The sequence below is a fragment of the Chaetodon auriga genome, chromosome 5 (assembly GCF_051107435.1).
Source record: "Chaetodon auriga isolate fChaAug3 chromosome 5, fChaAug3.hap1, whole genome shotgun sequence".
Classification (NCBI taxonomy): Eukaryota; Metazoa; Chordata; class Actinopteri; order Chaetodontiformes; family Chaetodontidae; genus Chaetodon; species Chaetodon auriga.
Genome location: NC_135078.1, coordinates 15044061 through 15067438, shown reverse-complemented (window position 1 = coordinate 15067438; position 23378 = coordinate 15044061). Strand labels below are relative to the sequence as shown.

The 23378-nt window shown below is 41.2% G+C and overlaps 1 protein-coding gene across 1 annotated transcript; it reads left to right on the top strand.

The window, feature by feature from the left end:
* The first annotated feature begins 5889 nt into the window (after positions 1-5889).
* itga2.2 (integrin, alpha 2 (CD49B, alpha 2 subunit of VLA-2 receptor), tandem duplicate 2) lies at positions 5890-22641 on the top strand. Its single transcript, XM_076731948.1, has 30 exons — positions 5890-6080; positions 7193-7316; positions 9256-9365; positions 9632-9723; positions 10292-10406; positions 10767-10894; positions 11027-11175; positions 11364-11514; positions 11778-11943; positions 12172-12248; positions 13057-13195; positions 14633-14778; positions 14890-15033; positions 15360-15563; positions 15945-16075; positions 16214-16377; positions 17086-17237; positions 17362-17472; positions 17863-17948; positions 19165-19306; positions 19626-19709; positions 19830-19906; positions 19989-20072; positions 20183-20285; positions 20380-20487; positions 20715-20825; positions 21027-21140; positions 21272-21361; positions 21653-21769; positions 21929-22641. Exons 1-30 carry the CDS (start codon positions 6035-6037, stop codon positions 22016-22018), a joined length of 3555 nt encoding a protein of 1184 aa, XP_076588063.1. The 5' UTR covers positions 5890-6034; the 3' UTR covers positions 22019-22641.
* Positions 22642-23378: the final 737 nt, after the last annotated feature.

Genomic DNA, 23378 nt, shown 5'->3' with positions numbered 1-23378 from the left:
TTTTAGAGCCTTTTTGAAATTCAAAGTCACACAGAACTGTTTGGCACAGCCGCACTGACTTTTGGCTCCGGGGATTTGACTGTTGTGATCACAGGCACATTCACACTGAGTTACACCAGAGCAACTTCATACACATGAGTGTCAATAAATCCAACTCTTGCTATGCATAGAATTCATTTCTGATTGATGAAAATATTTGAGTAAAATATTCTGACAAGCTACAAGAAGGTAATGCCCTGAATTGCATTAGATTACATTTTGAAAGTAGCTATACTATTTTATTTTTATTATACTTTATTCATGGTGTTACATGTGCATCAAATCGAGCCCATACAAACATCAGTTCACTGAATTTGTGATCAGATTAGAGCTGATTGTTTGAGTCAGGAAAGCAAAGCACAGAAGAGAAGAGCAAAAGCAAACATACTGCAGTAACGGTCTCAGAGAACAGAATTCATAGTTCTTTGGAAGATTTGAACAGAGACACTCTGGCTTGTTGATTTAAAGCTAACTCGTACACGGAAAGAGACGGCTGATTTAATGCACAGGTGTCAGATTGTCAAATGAGCCTGTGTTTCGTTTATGATGTGGCCCTCCATTTATCTGGTTCATCTGAAACAATAACATCTGTAATATTGATAGTTATTGACAATTAAACAGGAAACAGCATTTAGTTGGTTTAGTGAATCTCATAGCTCACCACATTTGAAATCCCGTACAGTATAAGGCCAGACATTCACGGGCTGAACACACACTGGTTGAAAAGTGTGGTAACTGGCCCAGTAATACAGAAATGAACATCAGTGTCCAGTAGGATCATGTTGAAACGTGTCAGTGGGCACATTATTCTTAAGCCTTTGCTGCCACCTGGTGGCGAAAATGAGTAATGTCATAAAAATCATTAATGCCAAGAAACCATCAATTATTTATCTCAGGACTCTTGGTACTTCGGTAACCTTTTATCTTAAATGGTCAGTATTTTACCTTAAGTAAAAGTCTAAATCAAGGACTTTGAATGGAGAATTATTCCTTTGTGGTATTGCAAACTGACAAAAAGATTAACTTGCAAGCAACACTTGAAGCACCTCTGTACTTTACACAATCTATTACAGCTAAGAGTCACATCACAAATCAAAAACCAACGTCTGAGAGTCCCAACATGAAAGAGGACAACCTCCCAGTCTCAAGCCTATCAGTCTCACCACCACGTCCTCATTGAATCATCGCGCCGTTTGTGTTGTTTCACACTGTGGAACAGAACGCAAGCTTCTGCCCTTTCCTTGTTTCAAAAAAGCACCTTTTCCATATAAAGAAAAGATAAGCAACGTCTTTGCTGCCGTGTTACAAATTTGTCATGCGTGTTCAGAATGGCCTTGAAAATTCTTAGTGGTCGCCTGAGCTCAGAGGAAAATGACAAACAGCCATACCAAAACATTCCCCCGACCTCACTGACACACCACAGCTATTTTTCTTCTTACAATGAAATAGCTGTTGTGCTTTGTAGCTCTCAGCACCAAGCGTATGTTGAAACTGTAAGACTCACATCTAAGGATATTACATTGTGCTCTCTTGACACGGTCAGTGTTTCTCTCATGTCAGTCAGGGGTACAGTGGACTGAGGCATCCTGGTGCCGCGCATGCCATGAAACCACAGCAGCCCTGCTTTCAGCCCCGCACGGGACCATTGTTGTGTGTTGCCTCCTCGCACTCACACTTGATGCGAGGTGTCAGACCTGCAATGTGGTTTTTAATTGTAAGATAGGAAGTTTTTAGCATACTGTTTCACTATGCTTTAGAGCACAATGCCTCACAGTGAGTTCAAGTAAATTGTTAACATCTGCCAATTGTTACTACTGTAGATGAAGGGCTGTTCTCCCCCAAGTCTGTCTCCAATTTATTGGCAACTAGCAGTTGTGGCACTTAAACTGAGGAATGATAGTTGCATATTGTTCAGCTCTAAATGTTTTATTCTGTTTCTGGTTTTTTTTTTCCCAGTATTTTGGATAACAAAGACGATATTAACTTTAATTATTTTAATCTTAATAGTTCACGCCGTCTGAAATTCCACTATATGTTCAGTGGTTTTTTTTTTCACCGTTGTCATTACTGGTGAATGTTTTTATCTATAGATTTTATCCCATGTTTAGTTCCCTTGTGGCATTTATGTGTTTGCTTTTATGTCACCATGTTTTGTGTTCAACAAGTTGCTCCAGACAAGTGGGATTAACAAAGCTGTTTGAGCGGTCATGTGAGTGTGTTTTGAATGTGTGTGTCATCCATAAGGACGTGGAGGAAGCACATGGCACGTCGCTGATATCTTTATCTGCAAACCGCTTGTTTGCAGATAAAGACTAATAGACTAAGACTAAAGAGGAAGACAACTAATACATCATCTTGCTGAGAGGGACAAATGAGCTGCATTCTTCACTTTCCATGTTTCTTTGAGGTTTGTTGGAAATGCACCTGCACAAATCTAAAAAAAAAAAAATCTGTGGTCATGTGACAGGACGGTAACTTCTCCCACAAGTCACATTACCCACCGTGTCTGTGCGCAGTCATTGACTCGTGAGCCCCTCTGAGCCTGCTGGATGTGACTGTCTGGCTCACAATGCAACAGGGAAAACCAGGGCCTTAGATTCCCATTGGTCAGCAGATGGGTGTGAAAGAGGGATTAGCTCTGTGCTACAGTCCACTCACCCAGAACTCTGTGTATGAGTTTCTGTACTCATGTCTGCAAATATTACATACATAGTGTGGTTTTAAAACATAGGAATAAGCTACAAAAGCACTAAAAGTCGTGGCTTTCTCCCACATTTGTCTGAAAGCTTCTGTGTGACTCTGAATGACCATTTTTATAAGGATCAGAAATGATTTTATGTTGTTGAGATGGAGACTGAAGAAGTGTTTGAGGTACTGCTGGAATGGTTCTGATTTGGGATTTTTGATATTTTGTTAGAAGTACGATGTTGGCATTGGCCATTAAATTTGTTGAAAGGTATATCTGAAATGATCTGAGCAATGCTGGAACATACGTACGTATAGTTCAATTCACTTCTATTGTATTGGAGAAAAAGAGTGAAGCCAGAGCTGCTTGGATGGCAAAATGCCAACAGAGGTGAGTGAGAAATTCCCTCTTTATATATATAAATATATCCTGACAAAGGCTTGTCCTGTGATTATAAATGGCCTCCAAGCAATCGGGCCAACTTCAAATGATTCACAATCCTCCTCAGAGGGGATTTTTAATGACGTGCCCACACTGCTCCATTATGTAAGGCCCTGACAGGAAGATAGACCACAGGCTTTGCTTCCTTAGGTTGTTCAGCATAATTGAACAAAGTACGCTGCCTAAAACTCGCGGGACTGTTCCAAGAGACTTAATATATACAAATGTTAAAGGGCATTTAACAGATGTTGTTGGCTTTGTCTCACTTGCTAGTCATTACCTTTTCAGCGTCTGTGAGAATGAATGGCTCTCTTTCTCAAAGCAAGTCAACACAAATATCGGCAAGGAAATTCGGCCTGTTCCAGGAACTGCTCCGCGTCACGACCACACAAATGCTCGACCCTGCTCATTTTCATTCCTCAAGGTGCTCCGGCTCAGCAGATGACTTACACACGAATCATGACTGCACAAAAAGAGGAGTGGGCGTGGGGGTTCGGCTGCTGAATAAGGTTGTGGATTGTTTCTTCCCTGGACCCGCTGAATCACACAGCTGAGGGTCGAGGTTCTGAGGGCCTACCTAAGATCACACTGTGTCCTGGACACCGAAGTCTGAAGCAGATCATTTACTGCCACAGTGTGTTTCAGCCCCCGAGGTGACCCCAGATCAGCCAACAGGTAAATGAGTCAAGCTATAATTGCATCAGGAATTCTTGTTAACATGTGAACAGGGTTTGCGTTTTCCTCCTCGCATGGTTCGTGTCTAATGGAGGAGTTTGCAGGCTGGTTTTGAAGGCCAGAGTGAGAGCCTTTAATGAGTTTCTGTGGTTGTTTAATATGAAAGCCTAAAGTTTGGCAACTTATAAGGTCCGCCTATGTTCATAACTGTGATTTAAGCTTTGACGTAACCTACTTGGAAGGGCGGAGATGGCTAATGATGTTCAACTCATCTTTTTTAGTGGGCAATGAGTTCATCAGGCAGCAGAGAAGCACCAAGACAGCATGGTCAAGAGACAGGGAAGGATAATGCTACACTGTGGAATAAGTTTCGTCTAATTTGACAAGATAATTGAGTAATTGACCCCTGGACACCACATATAAGATGAATTCGGTCAAGTCTTTCAGTCTTTACACTAAGACCTGCTGCTGCTGTGCGTCTTAGCTCTGACTGTCCAAGTAAAGGTGTCCAAGTGAAAGGGAGGTAATTCGACTGTGATTAGTAAGTGTCAGCCTGTTGGGACAACAGCAGCCTTTCAAAGCAATAACACCCTGAGCTCAAAAACTAAACGTCTTAATTATAACCACCAGTGTTGTCCAGTGAAGATGGGCTCTGTTGATTTAGTATTAACGTATTACACTTTTAAACAGTCTGAGACTCACAGCGGCACACCGGTGGTTTAAAGGTTTAAAGCTGGCTTTTGACTGGCCGGTTTGATCCCTGGTAGATTTGTCTGGCAGAACGGGGAAAGTATGCGAAGGTGAAAGAGCAGTTCTTGCCCCTCCCTCGTTATCACCACTAAGATACTCTTGAGCAAGGTCTTTTACTCCTAGCTGCTCATTGGCTAACAGCTCGGGGGGTGGCTGCCTCCAGGTGTGGCTGTGTGAGTGTGATCTTCATCAGACTGACTCTCAGTGAAGTAAACAAAGGTTACATTTTAAGAAATAGTCAACATTGTAGCAGCAGAGGCTGCGATATCCTGACTGTTACTCTGGAAGGCTGGTTCCTACATTTCCCACAATGCAACCGGAAGCATCTTTTTCTTTTGACTCTCCCTGGCTGGAAAATGCCCACATCTTTCACATTCCACAGCTCCGGTTCACAATGAAGGCTTTCTGTTCAAAATCTTCATGATGTCATCAGGGTTATTTTCTCAGACTTCCTGCAGAAGACATTATCCAACAGTTTTCAGTCCTCCCTCCAGTGACTACTAAACTGATCCTGGAGCACAGAATCCGCAGAGCTTCCCTTTAATGATTATCACTTACAGTCACAACATCTTGAGTTATTTGCTCACAAAACAATATGACATCAGTGGATGTAATTATGCGTCTGGGTATGAAGCAACAAGCACAGGCTCACATTCTTTCCAAAATAGCATTTTGGAATGAGACCACTCATTGAAAATTAAATCTCCTTCAATTGTTTCACCATCCTTCCCAGTAACTTTACAGTCTCCAGCACGTGATCCAATGGACGCTCTTACATCACTGTTTCCCTGTAGAGGAAACAAGGCTTTGGTCCTTCTTCTAACACATCTCATTATAGACTTTCTATTGTTTGGGCTTCAGTTTGTAGGTTGTTGATACTCTAAACGTCTCCAGATATTCTTGTCTCCGGCGTAAATCTCTCCTGGAATGAGCTGTTAATAGATAAATGATAGGGTTCAGGCTGATGGCAGATGAGGCGGCTGATGAGGGTTTTTTTTTTTTTTTTTTTTTTTTGACATCTGTTGATTTAAGTGTTGTTTGTCCACTCATAATGTGGCTCTGGAATGACTATTAAAAGAGATTCAAATGTAGGCTGATGGGTGTGGACTTGTTTTGAACACTGCCTTAATTTTTTTTTTTTTTTTTTAATCAAAGATTTGCTTCAAGCATCACTTCATCATATGTGTGTGACGCTCTACTAGGCTGATTCATCACTGGATTTCAATCAGTCGTGTCCTAGCTGCCCTCACCTCGTCAGACTTTATTGCGGACTTCATTTTACAGCCTTGGGACAAAGTTTGCACCGGCAGGTAAGAGAGGGAGAGCTCAAGTCCTTATTTAGGCGCTCTATCCGGTGCGTCACCGCTGACTGTGAGCGCTGCGCAGCCTCGACTTTGACAAGTGCGGCGGCTTCATTTAATCACCAATGGAATAAAGACGACGATGGAGTTCTTCTGGAGGAACATCTTCTTCTTTACAGTGGTCATTAGTAAGTACTGGGCTTGTTTTTTGACTTGTTTTCACCATTGTCATCTCACAAAGAGTAATATATCCAAATATTCTTGCCCTGAATAGCGAGAGTTTTATCGGTTTCATAAGATTGGAGTCGGCAGTGTTTATTAGCGGCTCGCTGCAGCTTTGAGTGTGATTGTAAACTGTTTTCTTACACTGTAAACACATCTGAAGAGCAGAAGTGCTTTTGTTTTGAGTTCGATTTCACTTCAGCCTGCAGTGTTTCCTTCTCTGCTATCAAATGCATGATCCATGGACAGCCCACATGTAGCTTATAGTGGAGAAAAGTCGCATCATTTGTGCTTCTCGATATCCTCAACCTGTGGAAGCGTTCAAGCAGCAACCAGACAGGAGACTGTCAAATTTTCTCCTTCATGCAAATTATTGATCGGAGAGGAAGTATTACTGTAACGGACTTTCTAGAGCCCCAAGAGGAGGCACAGTGCTGCTTTGCGCTGCAGGTAAACAGGCGTGGCAGGAGCCTGTGCTAGTGAAGGTCTCCAGAGTCCAGTACCCATCCACATTCCTCTTTCCTTTTGATTGGGGGAAGGCAGGCTGATAGCTTAACTCTGCCTGCATGGGCTTGTGGGACTGCAGCAAGACTCAGTCATAGTTAAGTAAATTCCATGTCCTGAGGGGGTTCAGAGGGCTGCGTTTGAAGGTGGATTGTGGCAATGTTGGAAAATCACTGATCCCAGCAACGTCTATTAACGCAATCATCAACACTTCATGAATAGTGTGACCTTCATTTGTCGTGAAGCTTCTGTTTTGTTGAGTTGTCCTGCTTTCATGAGTCAAGATGATGTGTTTTTTAAAACGTCCATGATTCAACTACAAAAACCACCTACTTGACTCAAAAAGAGGGAAGTCAGGATGACTTAGATGAAGATAAACCTCATGATAACAATTACGTTTACAACTTTTGGACACAGATATAAAAATCCAAAACAATGATATAGTATTTATAGCAGGCACATCTGTTTTGACAGGGTCATTATCACCATTAAAGACAGTTATATGATGCTATTAAGGTGCTCTTATAAACTATCAGTGTCACTGTCATGCATCCTCATCTTTCTCCTCCACCAGCTGACAGAATCTGGCACTCACAGTCCTTCAACGTCGGCACTTCAGGTGCCAAGATTTTCAGCGGACCAGCAGCGGAAGAGTTTGGCTACACAGTCCAACAAGCGACAAACCATGAAGGCAAATGGTATGAATTTAAACGTTTGTTCAGTGATAGGAGAGTGACTTTCTCAGCCAGTGCTACTCTCTGCATCTGATCTGTGATGCTAATAACCATGTTTTATTCTCTAACTGCTAGACTGCATTCAAGTAGTATTCAGTTATTTTATTTAGCTAATATTTCTCTGCAAATTGCAGGTCAGGTGAGAAAAGTAAGCACATAAATATCATGCCGAGAGCAGTTTACTATAGAGCAAACACGGTGCAGATGCACATTAGTGGGCCACTTTTGCAGATACACCTTGTCAGTACAAGCCTGTACACCACAACAGGCTGGTTTCCAGGTTAAACAAGATGCCTGATGTAATCTTGGTCTGTTCTGGATTCTGAGTTTCAAACAGCTGTGTGCATGATAAAAAAAAATCCATGATCTCAAAGATGCTCAGCAGAGGTGAGATCTCAAGCGCCTGCACGTTGTTGGTGTACACAGACTGTGGTATTTCTGAACCTTTGAACTGATGTGTGCGTTTTTGACACATCATGGAGAATTTTGCTTGTAGAAGTATCCATTTTGCAAATGAAGGCCTGTTGCTTTAAAGCGGTGCAACTTGTTATCAGCAATGTCTAGATATTCGGTGGCATGTAAACAAGCTCCACACTGTTACACTGCCACCACTCAGTGTGCTACAACATCATCTAAACAGCTGTTTAATGGAATGCAGTGAAATTCTGTACAGACATGCGTTGCCTGACTTTTCCTCAAGCGCCACCATGAGGCTGACATTTGTGGCTTTTACTCTTAGTCGTCTTCCAGAACAAGTTTTTTCCAAGTTCTTCCTCCATCCCCTCTCATTTACAAGGCTGTCAGCAAATGGGTTTGTTTTTTTTTTCCAATCATAGCAATTGTGCAAGTGTAGTGCAACCGATACTTGATTTTTGAGATGATGCTGACATTTGGAATTTAAAACAATCTAATTATATTGGCCTATCTCTATCGATAAGATTGATTGATGTTACAAAGCATTGTTGGATCTTACAACAACATCCTTGGTAATTTCCCACAAATCTGTAGAAGCTGTAGACTTAACAAAACCTAAGTGCTGCTACAATCTGCGTGTGTGACACAAACAGTCCTGGCACATTTAAAGCCTCCTACGTTTTGCCCCACCTATTAGTAACATTTAGTCAAACAGTAACTGACCGTCTCAGTGATGTCTGGATGTTGCACAGACTGAGTCACAGGGTCACAGAGTAACTCACCGTCTGGAGGAGTGTCCTGTTTGCATAACCGGGGGAAGAGTACGGTATCTGATAGCGATCTCTGCCTTTATATTCCACTTTAGTATCCGCGATAAAACAACAGTGATGCATTGTGTTTCCTGTCACCTAAGTTATAAAGATGGATGATGTGTCCCACTTACTGTGCCATGTTTGACAATGTGGAAAAATGAGACTGTTGTGATGTTATGTAGAATTTTGGGTCAGCCTTATAGCACTGCTGGGACTCACATTCTGGCTCTGGGTTTTGAGAAATGTCTAACTCTTAAGCAACAGCTTCAACAACAGCGAGCAGCATCTGAATGTTGAGGAAAAGTGCTGCTCTGTGGGAAGTTAGAAAAAGATATGACTGACTTGTTAGCACTTGCTCAGAACAAGCCCACACAAACTTACTGCTGCAATGATACAGACTGATATTTCAGTGTATTTTCTGTTGTTTTTGTATGAAACTTGGCTGAGAGGTTACTGCAGTAAAGTTTGGCTCCTATGTACTTCAAGTAGTAAAATTACTTCTGTTTTTTGTTATTACAACAAGTCAACATCTATAGATAGAGAATCTGTAACCTTTTCAGCATCAAATAAATCACACGAGTCTCATTCAAATACTGACTGTGCAGCCAGTCATGCATTGTGCACATGGTGCATGTTTATGAGAGTGTGGGAGAGATGAACATCGTTGTTCTCTGTAGGCTCCTGGTCAGCGCTCCTTGGAGTGGTTTCAGTCGAAACAGGAAGGGGGATGTTTACAAGTGTCCAGTCTCAGGGTCCAGAAACAGCTGTGACAAGCTCAATCTTCAAGGTAAGGTTTGGTGCTGTATTGTTTAAACTTTGACCTCTCTAGCAAACATTGGCCGTGTACTTAAAATGTCTAAACAGATGAGATGTGTCACCCGAGAACATCCAGGATGTCTCCAGACATTTGGCTGTTTTCTGTTCTGATCGTGGGTGCGTGCATTGTGTCCGTACTCTGACCTCGTGATCATTAGAAATATAAATATAAATTCCAGATTTAACAGCTATGATCCGAACTTTAATGTACGCGCTGTTTGTCGTCTTCATCCACAGATTCTGTTAGTATCCCAAATGTTAAAAACATCAACGACAACATGTGTCTGGGTTTGACTCTTGCCCGGATGCCTGCAGGCAGTGGTTTGATGGTATGTGTGTTTGTGTGTGTTTGTGCGTCTGTGTTTTCACACAAAATACAGAAAGGAAATCATGCTATTTCAGAGATTGTTTACTTTATAATCTAAAACTGTACAGATTTTTTTTTATGCATCTATTTCTGATGTTTGTGCTTTGATGAAATATCCATAATTTTGATGCATCATGAGTAACGTAGTCTTTAAGTGCTGTCGGAAATATTTTAACCACAAGATGAATGCGCTGGAATGACACAGCAACATGACACAAAGTGGTTAAATCATAATTTCCCCCAAAGATTTGCATCAAAATGCTATTTTTAGGTGGAAGGAAGTCTGTTCGTGACTTAGGCGTATTGATTGCTGCAGGAGGAAGTAGTGGCAGACCTTTGTGTTACCAAATAAAGAGAGCAGGCACTGTACAAATTTCCCACCAAACATACTTGAATATGAGTCGGCTTTACAGTTAAGGACAGTTTAATTCACCATTAAACTCTTGCCTTTTAGCTTACTGGGAGTTTTAAAAGCAATGACAAACCTTCCATTAAGTCTCTTCTCTTTTTTCTGGGGTCATGTGATACAGATGTGCGGCCCTCTTTGGGGACAGCAGTGTGGTACTCAGGACTTCTACCCAGGAATATGTGCGAGAATGAGCCCCCTGTTTCAGCCCCAACCTGCCTTCTCTCCTGCCGTCCAGAGTAAGATCTGTCACCCTCTTATACCTGAGTCTGATTTTCTTTTTACAGCGTTGGAATGTTGGAGCTTTCATGAATGCACCAACAAGCTTGCAGCTGTATAACTGCTTAATAATGTAATTTTAACAAATGAAAAAAGGCAACAAATGAATAAAAAGTTTCACTTCTGCAAAATGATCAAAATGTATTCTTTTACTTAACTGCCGTCACGTGAAACCAGTCACTGCATGGAACGTAGAAAATACATAGGAACACTTACAGTATGCTTCAGAATATGTTCGGCAGTAATGTGAAGGCTATGATCTTCATTCATCACTGCTGCTTAAATACATTATCATGTGTCTCCTCTCATGACGCTTCCAGCATGCGGAGGGCCTATGGACATCGTGATTGTTTTGGACGGCTCCAACAGCATTTATCCCTGGGGTCCAATGACTGAGTTCCTCCAGAAATTAATACCTGGGCTCGACATCGGGCCACAAAACACACAGGTGACACTTTGTTTCGTCATCCATAAAAGGAAGTTTAGGCAGAGATGCAGCATGGGATGGTCTTTGTTGTCATTCTGTCATTACGGACACCTCTTTGTGCTTTTTTTCCCACACTGGTCTTTATTTTGCCAGGTCAGCGTCATTCAGTATGCCGTTAATCCCAAGTTTGAATTCAAACTGAATGACTATAAAACCAAAGATCAGGTGATCGCCGCAGCATCCAGAATCACACAAATGTATGGTCACTCCACCAATACCTTCCATGCCATCCAATATGCCAGGTTGGTTTTGCGTATATGCATGTGTGTGTTAATCTTTTTACTTGTTTGTTTGATTGCTTGCTTGGTTTCTTGTTCTTACAATTTTTTTCTTTTTTTTTTTTGTTTCCCCGAGTGTCTGTCTTGTCTGTTTTTTGTGACAAAACCACAAACAGTAACCTTAAAGTGTCGACTGTGTCTGCTCTCTTCAGTCAGTGGGGTTTCCATCAGAGCAGCGGTGGTCGACCGAGTGCTGCCAAGGTAATGGTGGTCGTCACTGATGGGGAGTCTCACGACGAGGCTTTCAGAGACACAGTCATTGCTGAATGCGAGGAACAAGGCATCACTCGCTTTGGTATAGCTGTAAGTGATGATCCATTTACACCATCTCATATATACAACAGTAGTTATGAATTTGGATGACTTCCAGCTGCTTTATAACTTATAGTTTATTTAATAATTCTTATAGCTTTGGCCTCAAAATGTGATGATGCCTGCTGATCATATTGTACAGTGGATAGCTTTGTTGAAATATGCCACAACTTTTCATATGTTTCTGGTTTATTTAATGTTTTGATGTACCAGTGTCATTGTTTCTGAATTTTGGCCTGAATTTTTTCCCCCAGGTCCTGGGTTATTACATCAGAAACAACATCGACACAGAAAACCTGATAAAAGAAATCAAATCCATCGCCAGTTTACCCACAGAGAAGTTCTTCTTCAACGTGTCGGAAGAGGCGGCCCTCTCCACCATCGCTGGAACACTGGGGAACCGCATCTTCAACATAGAAGGTGCGTGTTAGTTATTTTGACTTTTTCACTCGACACTGCACGTTCATTCATACACTCTTTTCAAAGAAACTCATCCAGGCACGTCGCAGCATGTCTGTCATAGCTGACGATCCCAAGAGAAATCAAAACACAATGTCTTTTTTTCCAAATACACATTTTGCACTTCGGTTCTTGATCTTCCCCTCTGTTCTCGATTCTGGTGCTTACGCGATGCTCTGCTCTCACAAGGCACTGGAAAAGGGGGCGATAACTTCAACATGGAGATGTCCCAGGTGGGATTCAGCGCTCACTACTCCAGCCAACAGGTACAGAGCGCTGCCTTGAACACCTCTAAAACCTTTCTGTCAGTTGTGACAAAACAAGTTTGCATGTTTTTTTACACTCAAACAACAGCACTGTAGCAAATAATGTAATGGGCTGCGTGCTATCTGACATGTGTGACATACGGAAAGGGAAGTCTGGTTTGAAGGCTTATCAGATGCCAAGGCATTACACAGGGGTTTGTACATCTGATCTTCTCTCAAGTATCAATGCTTGTGAGGAGAAGAGCATTATGTCACAAGGTATATGCTTAATGTTATTTGGCATTTCCTGCTTTGTGCACTTGATCCAGCACCCACATTTTTCACAGACTGTCCTTCATTTCTTGTCTGTTTTTACTGCAGAATCTGTTACACATTGAGTACATACTGACCTAAGAGTGTGTGTGTGTGTGTGTGTGTGTGTGTGTGTGTGTGTGTGTGTGTGTGTGTGTGTGTGCGTGCTCCACCAACAGTACAGACATACACACCACCGGCCACCACTTCTGCAATCAAAGCTATTAAAATATGAGATAATAACTAAATAGTGTGGAGTAACCATTTTTCATAAGAGCTGTCAAAATACCATATGTGAGCATGGTTTGAAGTGATGATTTGCTTTTCACATAACCCTTTTACAGCAGCCCTCCTGCTGTACAGCCAAAGAAAAGAGGAAGTGGCATTTCTTTAGAGCAATCTGACCACAATATTCTCTTCTCACACTATAGCCTGTTGTGGCTCAGATCTGTGGGCTACATGCTGTGTAGTATTTATATGGTATCTGCTGACTGCTCTTTGGCCTGTGCTGTTTAAGGATGTGATGATGCTGGGAGCAGTGGGAGCCTACGCTTGGAGTGGGACCGTCGTCCATCAAAAAGGGGCCAATGTCGACATTCTCCCTTTCTCAGCCTTTGAGGGAACACTTCAAGACAGAAACCACAGCTCACTACTGGGTAGGCACTTACAGCTCTCCTCTGGATGTGTTTGACCATCACTTTCATACGTTTTGATTCTGTTGCTTTAAATCTTTGCATGAATCTAAAAAGGAACCTCGGAACAGTGTTGGCTGAGCTGGTAATACAAGTGTAAACACAGCAGCTGCCCAACTTTGGCAGCCATGGTAGACACCTTCAGGCCTTGGGCAAAAGTGGCTGACAGACTGTGTTTCTTAACAAATTTCCAATCTTAACAAAACTCTGTAGGTGTTATAAATATCTGTGGTGTTTTTAAGTGGAAACTGGTTTGTGAAACTGTCTGTTTCTCAGACAGCTAACCACTGCATCTGTCGGTTAACCACTTCCAAGTGCAACATGGCAGAAAACCTGAAATTATATTTGCAGCATCTATACTGAGTATTTTATAGCAACATTCATTTTACATGCAGTAGATGCTACAGGGTTAAAGCCAGTATGTGTAAGTGGATATCCATGATGTCACCTTGTGTTCATTGTCAGGATAATTATGGTGCATACCTTCAAACCTTAAAATTAACTTAAAATACATGTTGAAGCAGTAAAAGGTTTGTTTGCGTTTCTGTGGCAATTTCAGTTTTAGTGGACTCTAAAAGTTGCATTATTATAATTTCAGTGGCTTTAGAGAATCCATGAACTTAGGATAATTATATTACAAATATTTTGAGAAATTGCAATATGTATACTGCAGGTCTTACGCAATGGTTTGTCTATTACTGCAGTGACGCTGTGTTGCAATGGCTGGACTAATGGTGGAAGAAGCATCGAGATGATTTACTTGTACTAATACTGCAGTGTACATGATATTATTAAAAGTCCTCTATTGTAAATATCTCTTGTTTAAAAGTACCCAAGTATGTCAGAAAAAAGACAGAAAATGTTACTGCATGTATCAAAGGTAAAAGTACTAATAATGCAGAGTGGAGCCTGTCAGCGTTGTCATTTTTTAAACATACAGTATATATATTATTGATTTGTTACCACTGATGCATTTAACACACAGTTCACCCACACAGCTGTTATCGTTTGTGCTGCCTCAGTGTGGGCTTGTACAAACTGCTCTTGATTGTATCTCAGGCACACGTTCGTTGGTTTTGCTGTACCTGTTGAGGCAGGACAACTCGCTGTTATGTTATCATTCTCATTAAATACATAGAGTCGAGTGGAATCACTTCCTTCCCGGCATAGCTCCACTTCACCCAACTTACACCTCACTAGAGGTCTAATGGGCCAGGGTATTTGAAAACATCTGTGTAGGTATGCAGAAGTGAAAGTAGCATAATATAGAAAGTAAAGTACAAATACCTCATAAATGAACTTAAGTAGAGAGTTTGGACAAATGTACTTTGTTACATTCAGTGTGGGATGCCCCATCTTCAGTCATCAGCTGGTAAATGTGTTACTTGTGGTCTTTTCCAGGTTACTCTGTCACCACAGTGAGCGATGGGCCTACAGAATACTTTGTGGCTGGTGCACCTCGCTCCAACCACTCCGGACAAGTTATTGTCTACACCGTCAACGCCCAGAAAGAGTATGCTGTCATTGATTCAGAAAGAGGGAAACAGGTACTGACATTCGAGGGGCTGGTGTTCGCATTTTCCCCACAAACCTGCTGTATACATGTAGTGTGTAGCCTAAACAGCTTTAACATCAGGAGTTGCCAATTGTTGTCCTAGATTGGGTCGTACTTTGGAAGCGTCCTGTGCTCCCTGGATGTGGACAGAGACGGGGTGACAGACCTCCTGCTGGTCGGTGCGCCCATGTTCATGAGCGAGCTGAAGAGAGAAGAAGGCAGGGTCTACCTCTTCTCTGTCACCAAGGTAAAAATGTCACTTTTATAGCAACATTTTGGGGGTCTGAAGCATTAAGATTGGCAGCTTATGGCAAATGAATATAGATCCTGCATGATTACATTTCCTTTTGGGATTTCGAAAGTCTATCAGCACTGGGTTTGTATGAAAAATGGGTGCACTGTAAGAGATACTCTCAAAGCTGATATATTTCATTTCTAAAATGCAAAACAGCCCTCAATATATTGCAAACCAGCCTTTCTGGATTTATTTAGAATTTCCTTAAATTGAAAGGAACTGTCAGCGTGACGTTTAGCTCCACCAGCCACATACTTTCTCTGTCTTATCATCTGAAGGGTATACTGAACGAGCAGGGATTCCTCAGTGGCCCACCCCCAACAGAGAATGCACGTTTTGGGATGGCCATCTCTGCCGTCCCTGACCTGGACCTGGACGGTTACAACGATGTCGTAGTTGGAGCCCCACTAGAGGACAAGCAAAAAGGTGTCGTCTACATTTACAACGGGGACAAGAAAACGTTAAAGAAGCAGTTCTCACAGGTATGGAGAGAAACAGTCGTGTTTAATTAATATCTGACTGACAGGAAGTTGGTTTGGAAGTTTTTTGTCACAGTTGGTCCCGTGCAGTTGGCGCTAAAATAATGCTAAAATGTGTATGATGAATATATATCATGTAGTTCATTAATAATAATAATGACAATAATAATAATAATAACTTTATTTATGTAACAGCTTACAGAAAATTCAAAAACAGATGAAAAAACAAATAAAAAGACAGAGAATACACAGAATACTGCTCAAAGTTATTTATAGTATGACAATAAGAACAAAACACAGTACAAAAAATGTAAAAATAGTATCAAAGATCTCTGTAAACTGTAATAATGAGAGTGATCTTTCATTGTTGATTATCTTTTTTAGAGGATCCTCGGCTCCAAACTGGATCCTCAGTTACAGTATTTTGGAAGGTCCCTCGATAGCTACACTGATCTGAATGATGATTCGCTCCCTGACATCTCCATTGGTGCATATGGCAAAGTGGTGCAGCTTTGGTAAGTCTCACCATCACAATATGTGGGATTGATAACCTGTATTAGACTTATTGTGTAAAGATCATCAAGTTAAGTGAATGAAGCCATTATCAATATCAACAAGGCACATGATAATTTGAAATTGCACTTGGATTTCAGGTCCAGAGGTGTGGCGTCTGTCAGCTCTAAAGCTTCTTTCAACCCCAATAAAATCAACATTTTCAACAAACCCTGTGACGTTAATGGACGCAAGCTTTCATGTTTCAACACCAACCTCTGTTTCAGTGCTGCTTTCAGGCCTAAGAACCCTGTTGGACCCATTGGTAAATCGGATTACCTGGATTTGCAGATTTCTGATTCCTGAATAATAGTTCAGCATTTTGGGAAAGAGGCTTATTTGCTTTCTTGCTGAGAGTTAGATGAGAAGATCAATACCACTGTCATGTCTGCATGGTAAATATGAAGTTACAGCCAGCAGCTGGTTAGCTTAGCTTAACATTAAGAGAGGAAAGAGGGGAAAGCTAGCCTATCTCTGCCTGAAGATAACAAAATCCTCTAAAGCTCATATAAAAACAAAAAATAAATAATGATAAAATAAAACCTAAAAATAAGAAGCTACAGAGCTAGGCTAGCCATTGCCCTGTGTTTCCACTCTTTATGCTGAGCTAGTTAGCTTAGCTTAAAGACTGGAAACGGGGGGAAATGGCTAGCCTAGCTCTGTCCGAAGATAACAAGCTGCAGTTTGCTGATATGTGGCTTTGTCATCTTTGGACGGAGCTAGGCTAGTTGTATCTCTGTGTTTCTAGTCTTTATGCTAAGCTAAGCTAACTGGCTGTTGGCTGTAGACTCATATTTAGCGTACAAGCATGAGGGTGATACCAATCTTCTCAACTAATTTTCAGCAAGAAAGCAAAAAAAAAAAAAAAGTCAAATTATTGCTTAAAGATATTCAAATCCCATCCTGATCATTTTCCAGATGGCTCTGATGTTGAAGAGCATGTCATTTACAGTGTTATGTTCACCTCTTTCAGACATATCCTACACTTTGACTCTGGACGCTGACTTGCAGGCTTCACGAGTGACATCCAGAGGACTGTTCACTAAAAACAATGAACGATTCCTCACAGAAAAAGCAAAAATATCATCCACGCCTCTGTGTCAGGACTTCCAGGTTTATGTTCAGGTAAAGGATGGAAATCATCTGTTTTGTTTGCTTGTGGAGGTATTACTTCATATTTATTCTTCCAAAATAGGTGTAAAGTATTTTGAAAATGATCTGATTTATCCAGATGTGATTTCTTCCACAGGAGACACCAGACTTTGTCAATTCCCTCAGCCTGAAAGTAGAAATCGAGCAGCAGAACGCAGACGTGAACCCTGTCCTCGATATGTTTTCTCCCACTGCCTGGGAGTTTTTTGTAAGTGACTGACACACTATGATATCTCTGAATGAGTTTTTTGGGGTTTTTTTTAGCCTTTGGTATTTGATCAGCTAGCAGAAGACTTTAGACGTACTTGTTATGTTGAGGAGGTGTTTGTACAGTCATTTTAAATGACATGGTGCGCGTGTGCTGTGATGATTACTGGCTTTTCAAACCAAAGTGATTCTTTAAGTCACGCAAGTCTGCAGATTTACACGCTCAGTGTTTTCCCAACAACACAAATGAAGTTCATCCAAAGCAGTAAAATTGTGTTAAATTTCCATTTATTGTATGTTTTTCCAAACTTGTGGAGATTATAGGAGAACAGGCGTGTGATGAAGGTGTAAGTTTGAAGAATGAAGCAGCATCCTGCTCTTATTGTTTCAGATCCCCTTCACAAAAGACTGCGGCTCTGATGACGTGTGTGTCAGTGATCTGGTGCTGAGTGCGAAGACAGACACAAAGGCGTCCAGGTGAGAAGCTCTGACCTGTCTCAGGTGTGTTGCACAAGATGTGACGTGTCGTACTGTCCGTTACATGTACAACACACAGTGGCAGACGCACAGCACACAGATGTGAAGTAGAGACGAGAAATGCTTGACGATTTCACTTGATGTGTGATGGTATCCTCAGGATTAAGTATTTTGTGTACTGTGTGCGACAGAACAAGCTGGGGCACGTCCCTCTCCACTGTGAGTCACTTGTGAAAATGAGGAGAAGTGATTATCTGAGAGGCCCTGAGGACCAATTCTTCCCAATGAGCTTCTCCGTATAAGTGATGTTTTTTTTTTTTTTAACTGCCGGTTAGGAAAGTTTGGGTTGTTTCACATGAGAGATTTCTGGATTTTCCTGAAACAGTCAGTGACTATAATGATAAACTCTCAGAGACACTGCTTCTTTCTCATGTTTCTGCTGTCATGCTACATCACGGTACATGTACATGGTTTACATTTGTAAACAGGACTAAGTAAAAGCCCCTCTAGCAGCCCCTGGAGGCTGCATTGAACTGACCTGCTGATGTTTACCTGCATGTATTTTTCTAGCAGGGCTTTGAACATTAGACCAAGTTTGGCAAAACGGCTAATCCTCTATGTAATGTTATGCCTGGTAACTCCTAACAACAATTACAGCATGTTCTATTTTTTCTCTATTATGAGTCTGTCTTAATTGCTTATAGCTGCACAAATTAGAGTTTTCCACTTTATACAGAAACCTCATGGCTCATAAAATGGCTGGGCCAGACTTGGAAAAAAAAAAACTTGGGTGATGGACGCTCAGAGAATTAACTCAGATGAAAGGATGTGAACAAGGACTTTACACACAGCAATCAACACTTTTTTAAAATACTTTCCCACTTTTAAACACATTTGATCACATGCAGCTGCTGTTGATTTTTATTTCTGCAGACTTGGCTGTACTGTGTGTCTCTTTTTGTGCTTCCTGAACTCAAAGAAAACCCTGCAATTCATTCCTATATAAGCACTGACTTACAGTGCTTATACAGCGATGTTCATCTAGGTTACGTCAGTTTTAGCCACTGTATGTCTCCCCTGTATTTACGGATGTTAAGGAAGGACAACGATCTTTGAAACAATATGAATAAATCAAACACAGCTCACAGTTGGTCCCATCCTGTAGTGAAACAGGACAAAGATCACTTGAACTTCTTATTCCTGTCCTTCCTTACAGCTCCTCTCCCGTTCTGGTCAGCGCTAACAACCAAGAACTGTCATTCGAAGTTGTTGTGAAGAACAAAAAGGAGAACGCATACAACACTCTGGTGTTGGCCACGTTCTCCAGCAGCCTCTACTACTCGTCCGTCTTTCCTCCTGTGAGTGAAAAAGGCTGAAATTCAAGCTTTTTACTTTACTAATTATGTGGCTAATTATGTTGCTAACATGTTAATGTGAAAAAGTCATATACTCTTCCTTTAAGAGACTTCTAGGCAGATGTTTCATCATAATGGTCACTATCATCATCAACCTGTCAACAATTTACATTTACTCAAACAGCACATAAGAGGAAAAAGAAGTGTAAAGTATGTCAGTGTTTTCTCTACTTTCCTATCTGTGCTTATGCTTATTCTTGTATTGTCAGTGTAATAATTGCCCGATAGGAATGAAGCACTATTCAAAATTATACATTTACAGACAGATGGAGTCAAATGCACCTCAACACAAGCCCAAACTGTCACTTGCCAAGTGGGATACCCAGCACTGAAAAAAGACCAAGAGGTAAGTTCAAGGAAAAAAATCTATTTCTTTACTCGTGTGAACTATTTGGAACTTTTTAGCACAACTTTTTTTTGACTACTTGCACTAAGTAATGCAAAACAACTTGTTATTTTATTACAGATGAAATTTCGGATCAATTTTGATTACAACTACGATCAGCTGCAAGACCGAGCCGAGGTGAAATTTGAGGCCAAGAGGTACGCTGAATGAATTGGAAACTGAATGAAACGTCGAACTCAAAATCATTGTATTAACGTTCTGCTCCCTTTTCCGTTGCAGTGATAGTAAAGAGGAAAGACCTGCAGACAACAAGGTGGACATATCCATTCCTGTTCTGTATGACGCAGGGATCGGCCTGTCGAGGTGATTTTACTTTTTGGTGCCTTAATTTACTTTAGTCATGCAGTGTAAGATTGACATTTGATGATGACAAATGTATTTAGGTTTTAATATTCATGGTTTCTTTGTCCCAGGCAGTCAAACATCAATTTCTACGTGGCAGATGCTGCCACTCCAGTGGTCACAACGGTGAAAACTCTGGACGACATTGGCCCAGAGTTCAACTTTACAGTGAAGGTGCAATAAATGAATCTGTCTCTTACGATATCATTGTCTAATTTCTCATATATTTATAATTAAGGATCTTTATTAAAACAACTTGTATTTAAAGGTTTCAACAGGGGTCTTCCCTGTCAGCCTCCTGTACCTGACCATCGCTCTGCCAATGACCACGAATGGTGGAAACCAGCTCCTCTATGTTACCAGTGTGGACACACAAGTGAGTACTCAGCTATCAGGTAGCTACAAGTTATTTCATAGTTTCATAGTTTTTTCCTATTTGACACCCAGACTGCGATGTGTAGTATCTGTAATGTGTAAGTGAGCTAACAAGAGGCAAACATTAACTTCGGACTCGGACCTGGGTTTGGTTACCGGACCGTTGCAGAGTGTGATTTGGAGTGTGATATCTGTAGAACAAATGACCGATGGCTTCTCCACCTGTAGGGAGGCTCAGTCAGCTGTGATTCCAGCGGCCTGGTTGATCCTCTGAAGATCAGCGGGAAGAGCCACAAAGTGTCCTTCTCTGAGGAGAGCCTCCGAGGCATGGAGAAGCTGGTCAGTCGCCTCTTTCTTTACCCGTTTTCCTCTTTTTATATGTCAGCTTTTTGTTTCTTAGGATGTTTCTGGAGCATTCCACAACTTTCCCAGTCTTTGGTTTCTCCTGTCCCAAAGTGTTTGAAATTTGTTTTGAAACTTGTTTGTTGTGCTGAAATTCTGTCGCTGATTTCCTTTTTGTTAACATTTTGAACCTGACAGGACTGCAAGACTGCAAACTGCAAATACATCAAATGCATCCTCAAAGACACTGAAATTAAGAGCGACTACTTTGTGAAAGTTAAAACGAGGATCTGGAGTGGCACGTTTATTTCGGTAAACATATTCATAATCATAAAACTGGTTGTTTTGTCTGATTGTGTTGCCATTAATTTTCTGATGTTGCAGATCAATGAATTCACGCTGAGGCTTTCACTGCTCTCGTTTGTATAAATGTGTGACGACAGGCCACCTATCAGACCATCGAGCTGACCTCCAGCGTTGATGTGGAGACTTCCAACCCTGACCTGCTTGTTATCCACCACAGCCAGCTACCAGTAAGTCACATCTCAGCATTTTGTTTTGGAGCCTCACGTAGAGAAAGTGAAGAGCTTGTGATGCTGAGCATGTTTTATCTGTAAATTAGATTCTTCCACACAAGAAAAAAGCCTTAGGAAAATGGTGATTTTAAACCCTCCATTGCAAAATGCAGTAAAATTTTTCTGTTTTTTTTTTTTCCTTGAATTCAGTGGGCATTGTCTGCCATGTGAAGTGCCTGTTTGTTTTCTGTTGCCATATCTGAGTGAGACAGGCCGTGTAATGACCTCTCCTGTCCTCCTGCTGTCCAGGTGGTGGTGACAGTCAGTAAACCTGGAGAGAAAGGCGATGTCCCAGTGGGAGTGATAGTTGGCAGCGTCATCGCCGGACTGCTGCTGTTGGCTCTGGCTGTTGGACTGTTGTGGAAGGTTAGTGTCTACAGCTGCCTCTGCTGTCATAGAGAAGTGCAGCTTTATGCTTCTATGCTCATGTACCATAAGTCTATTTTGTTTGGGTATGAGAAAAATCTGATATTTCAGGTCGTTACATTAGTGCATTGTGGATAACACTGGAATCTCTCTTTTTAGTTTGGGTTTTTCAAGAGAAAGTACCAGCAGCTTCAGAGGGAGGCCGATGACGACACGTACAGCCGCGCTCACGAAGATGAAGTGCTGTGAACTAAAGAGAAAACCTGCAGCGTTCTCTCTTTACTGGATTGTTCCCAGTGTGGATCCTGGTAATTGTCACTGTCTCTGGTAAAGTGCAGATGGACTACAGCTCAATCACTGGAAGTTGGGCATTTTAATGAAATGGAAGCTGTTCAGTTTGTGAATAGCTGGGATTCCATCCTCGCTCCAGAGGATTATTGCTATTAGACCATATTTTTGAGCTATGTGGACTGTACATTGACTATTTGCTGTTATGCACTGACTTTGAATAAATGTAAAAAGTGTATTTTTTTCCCAAGATGGCAGAACCTTATGCAATGCTTTTTTTAGGCCTTAGATGACATTGGATGCAATGTTTTACACTGAAAAGTTATGCATTTCCTTTTGTTTTGGGCAACATGGTTGGCAAATAACACTTAGATAAATCTTATACTAATGGATGTCAAAACATTGACCTTTCTAGCACACGCATGCACGCACACACACACACACACACACACACGCACGCACACACACACACACACACACACACACACACACACACTGTAGCCAGTCAGTCTCTAGCATAAACTGCCTCGACATCCACTGTCACTCAGGGGCTCAGGGCTTTTCTTGCCTTAAGATTATTGCTCTCAGTAGTTTAGATACAAACAGAAAACAATACTTTTCCTGGAAAGAGTGAAATCTGTCATTACTCTGTTTAATTGTGTTTGTACTGTATATACTGTAAGATAAAATTCTGGTCTTTCATATTGGGTTTTGTAAGATTAGAGGTAATATGAGTCAGTGGAGGAGCACCTTGTGTTATTGATGATGTTTGTGATGCCGATGATGTTTTGTTTTTTTGCCATTTGTGGCACAACTTGTCAGGTATGAGTATGTTAGTAGCATATTGTTTAGGTCTGCAACCAGCCATTATTTTCAGAACTGAATAATCTGCTGATTATTAATTGACTAATAGTTTTGTTTTCAGAAAATAGCTTATAGTCTTATAGTGTCCCAGGTTTCAGTGTGATGTTTTCAGATTGTTTGCTTGGCCCCACATACAGTCCAAAACCAAGAAAAGTAGCATTAGATCAATTATCAAAATAGTTGCAGATTAATTTTCCGTTGATGATCTGATTGGTGAATGACCTTTTTCAGCTCTAATATTGTTTAACTGTAGCATGAAACGACACAATGCCTTACATCAACAAAACACACTCTGCAAATACTGCTGCTGACAGAGTGAGCAATCATACTCAGAAATAATCTAAGATGGTTGATGGTGGTTTCCAAAAGCAGCGACCAGGTGAATATACTCCTTGAACGCTCCCAGTCTGTGCCTCTGTTTCTATTTGCAGAAGGAAGTTTGTAAGAGGTTTGATCA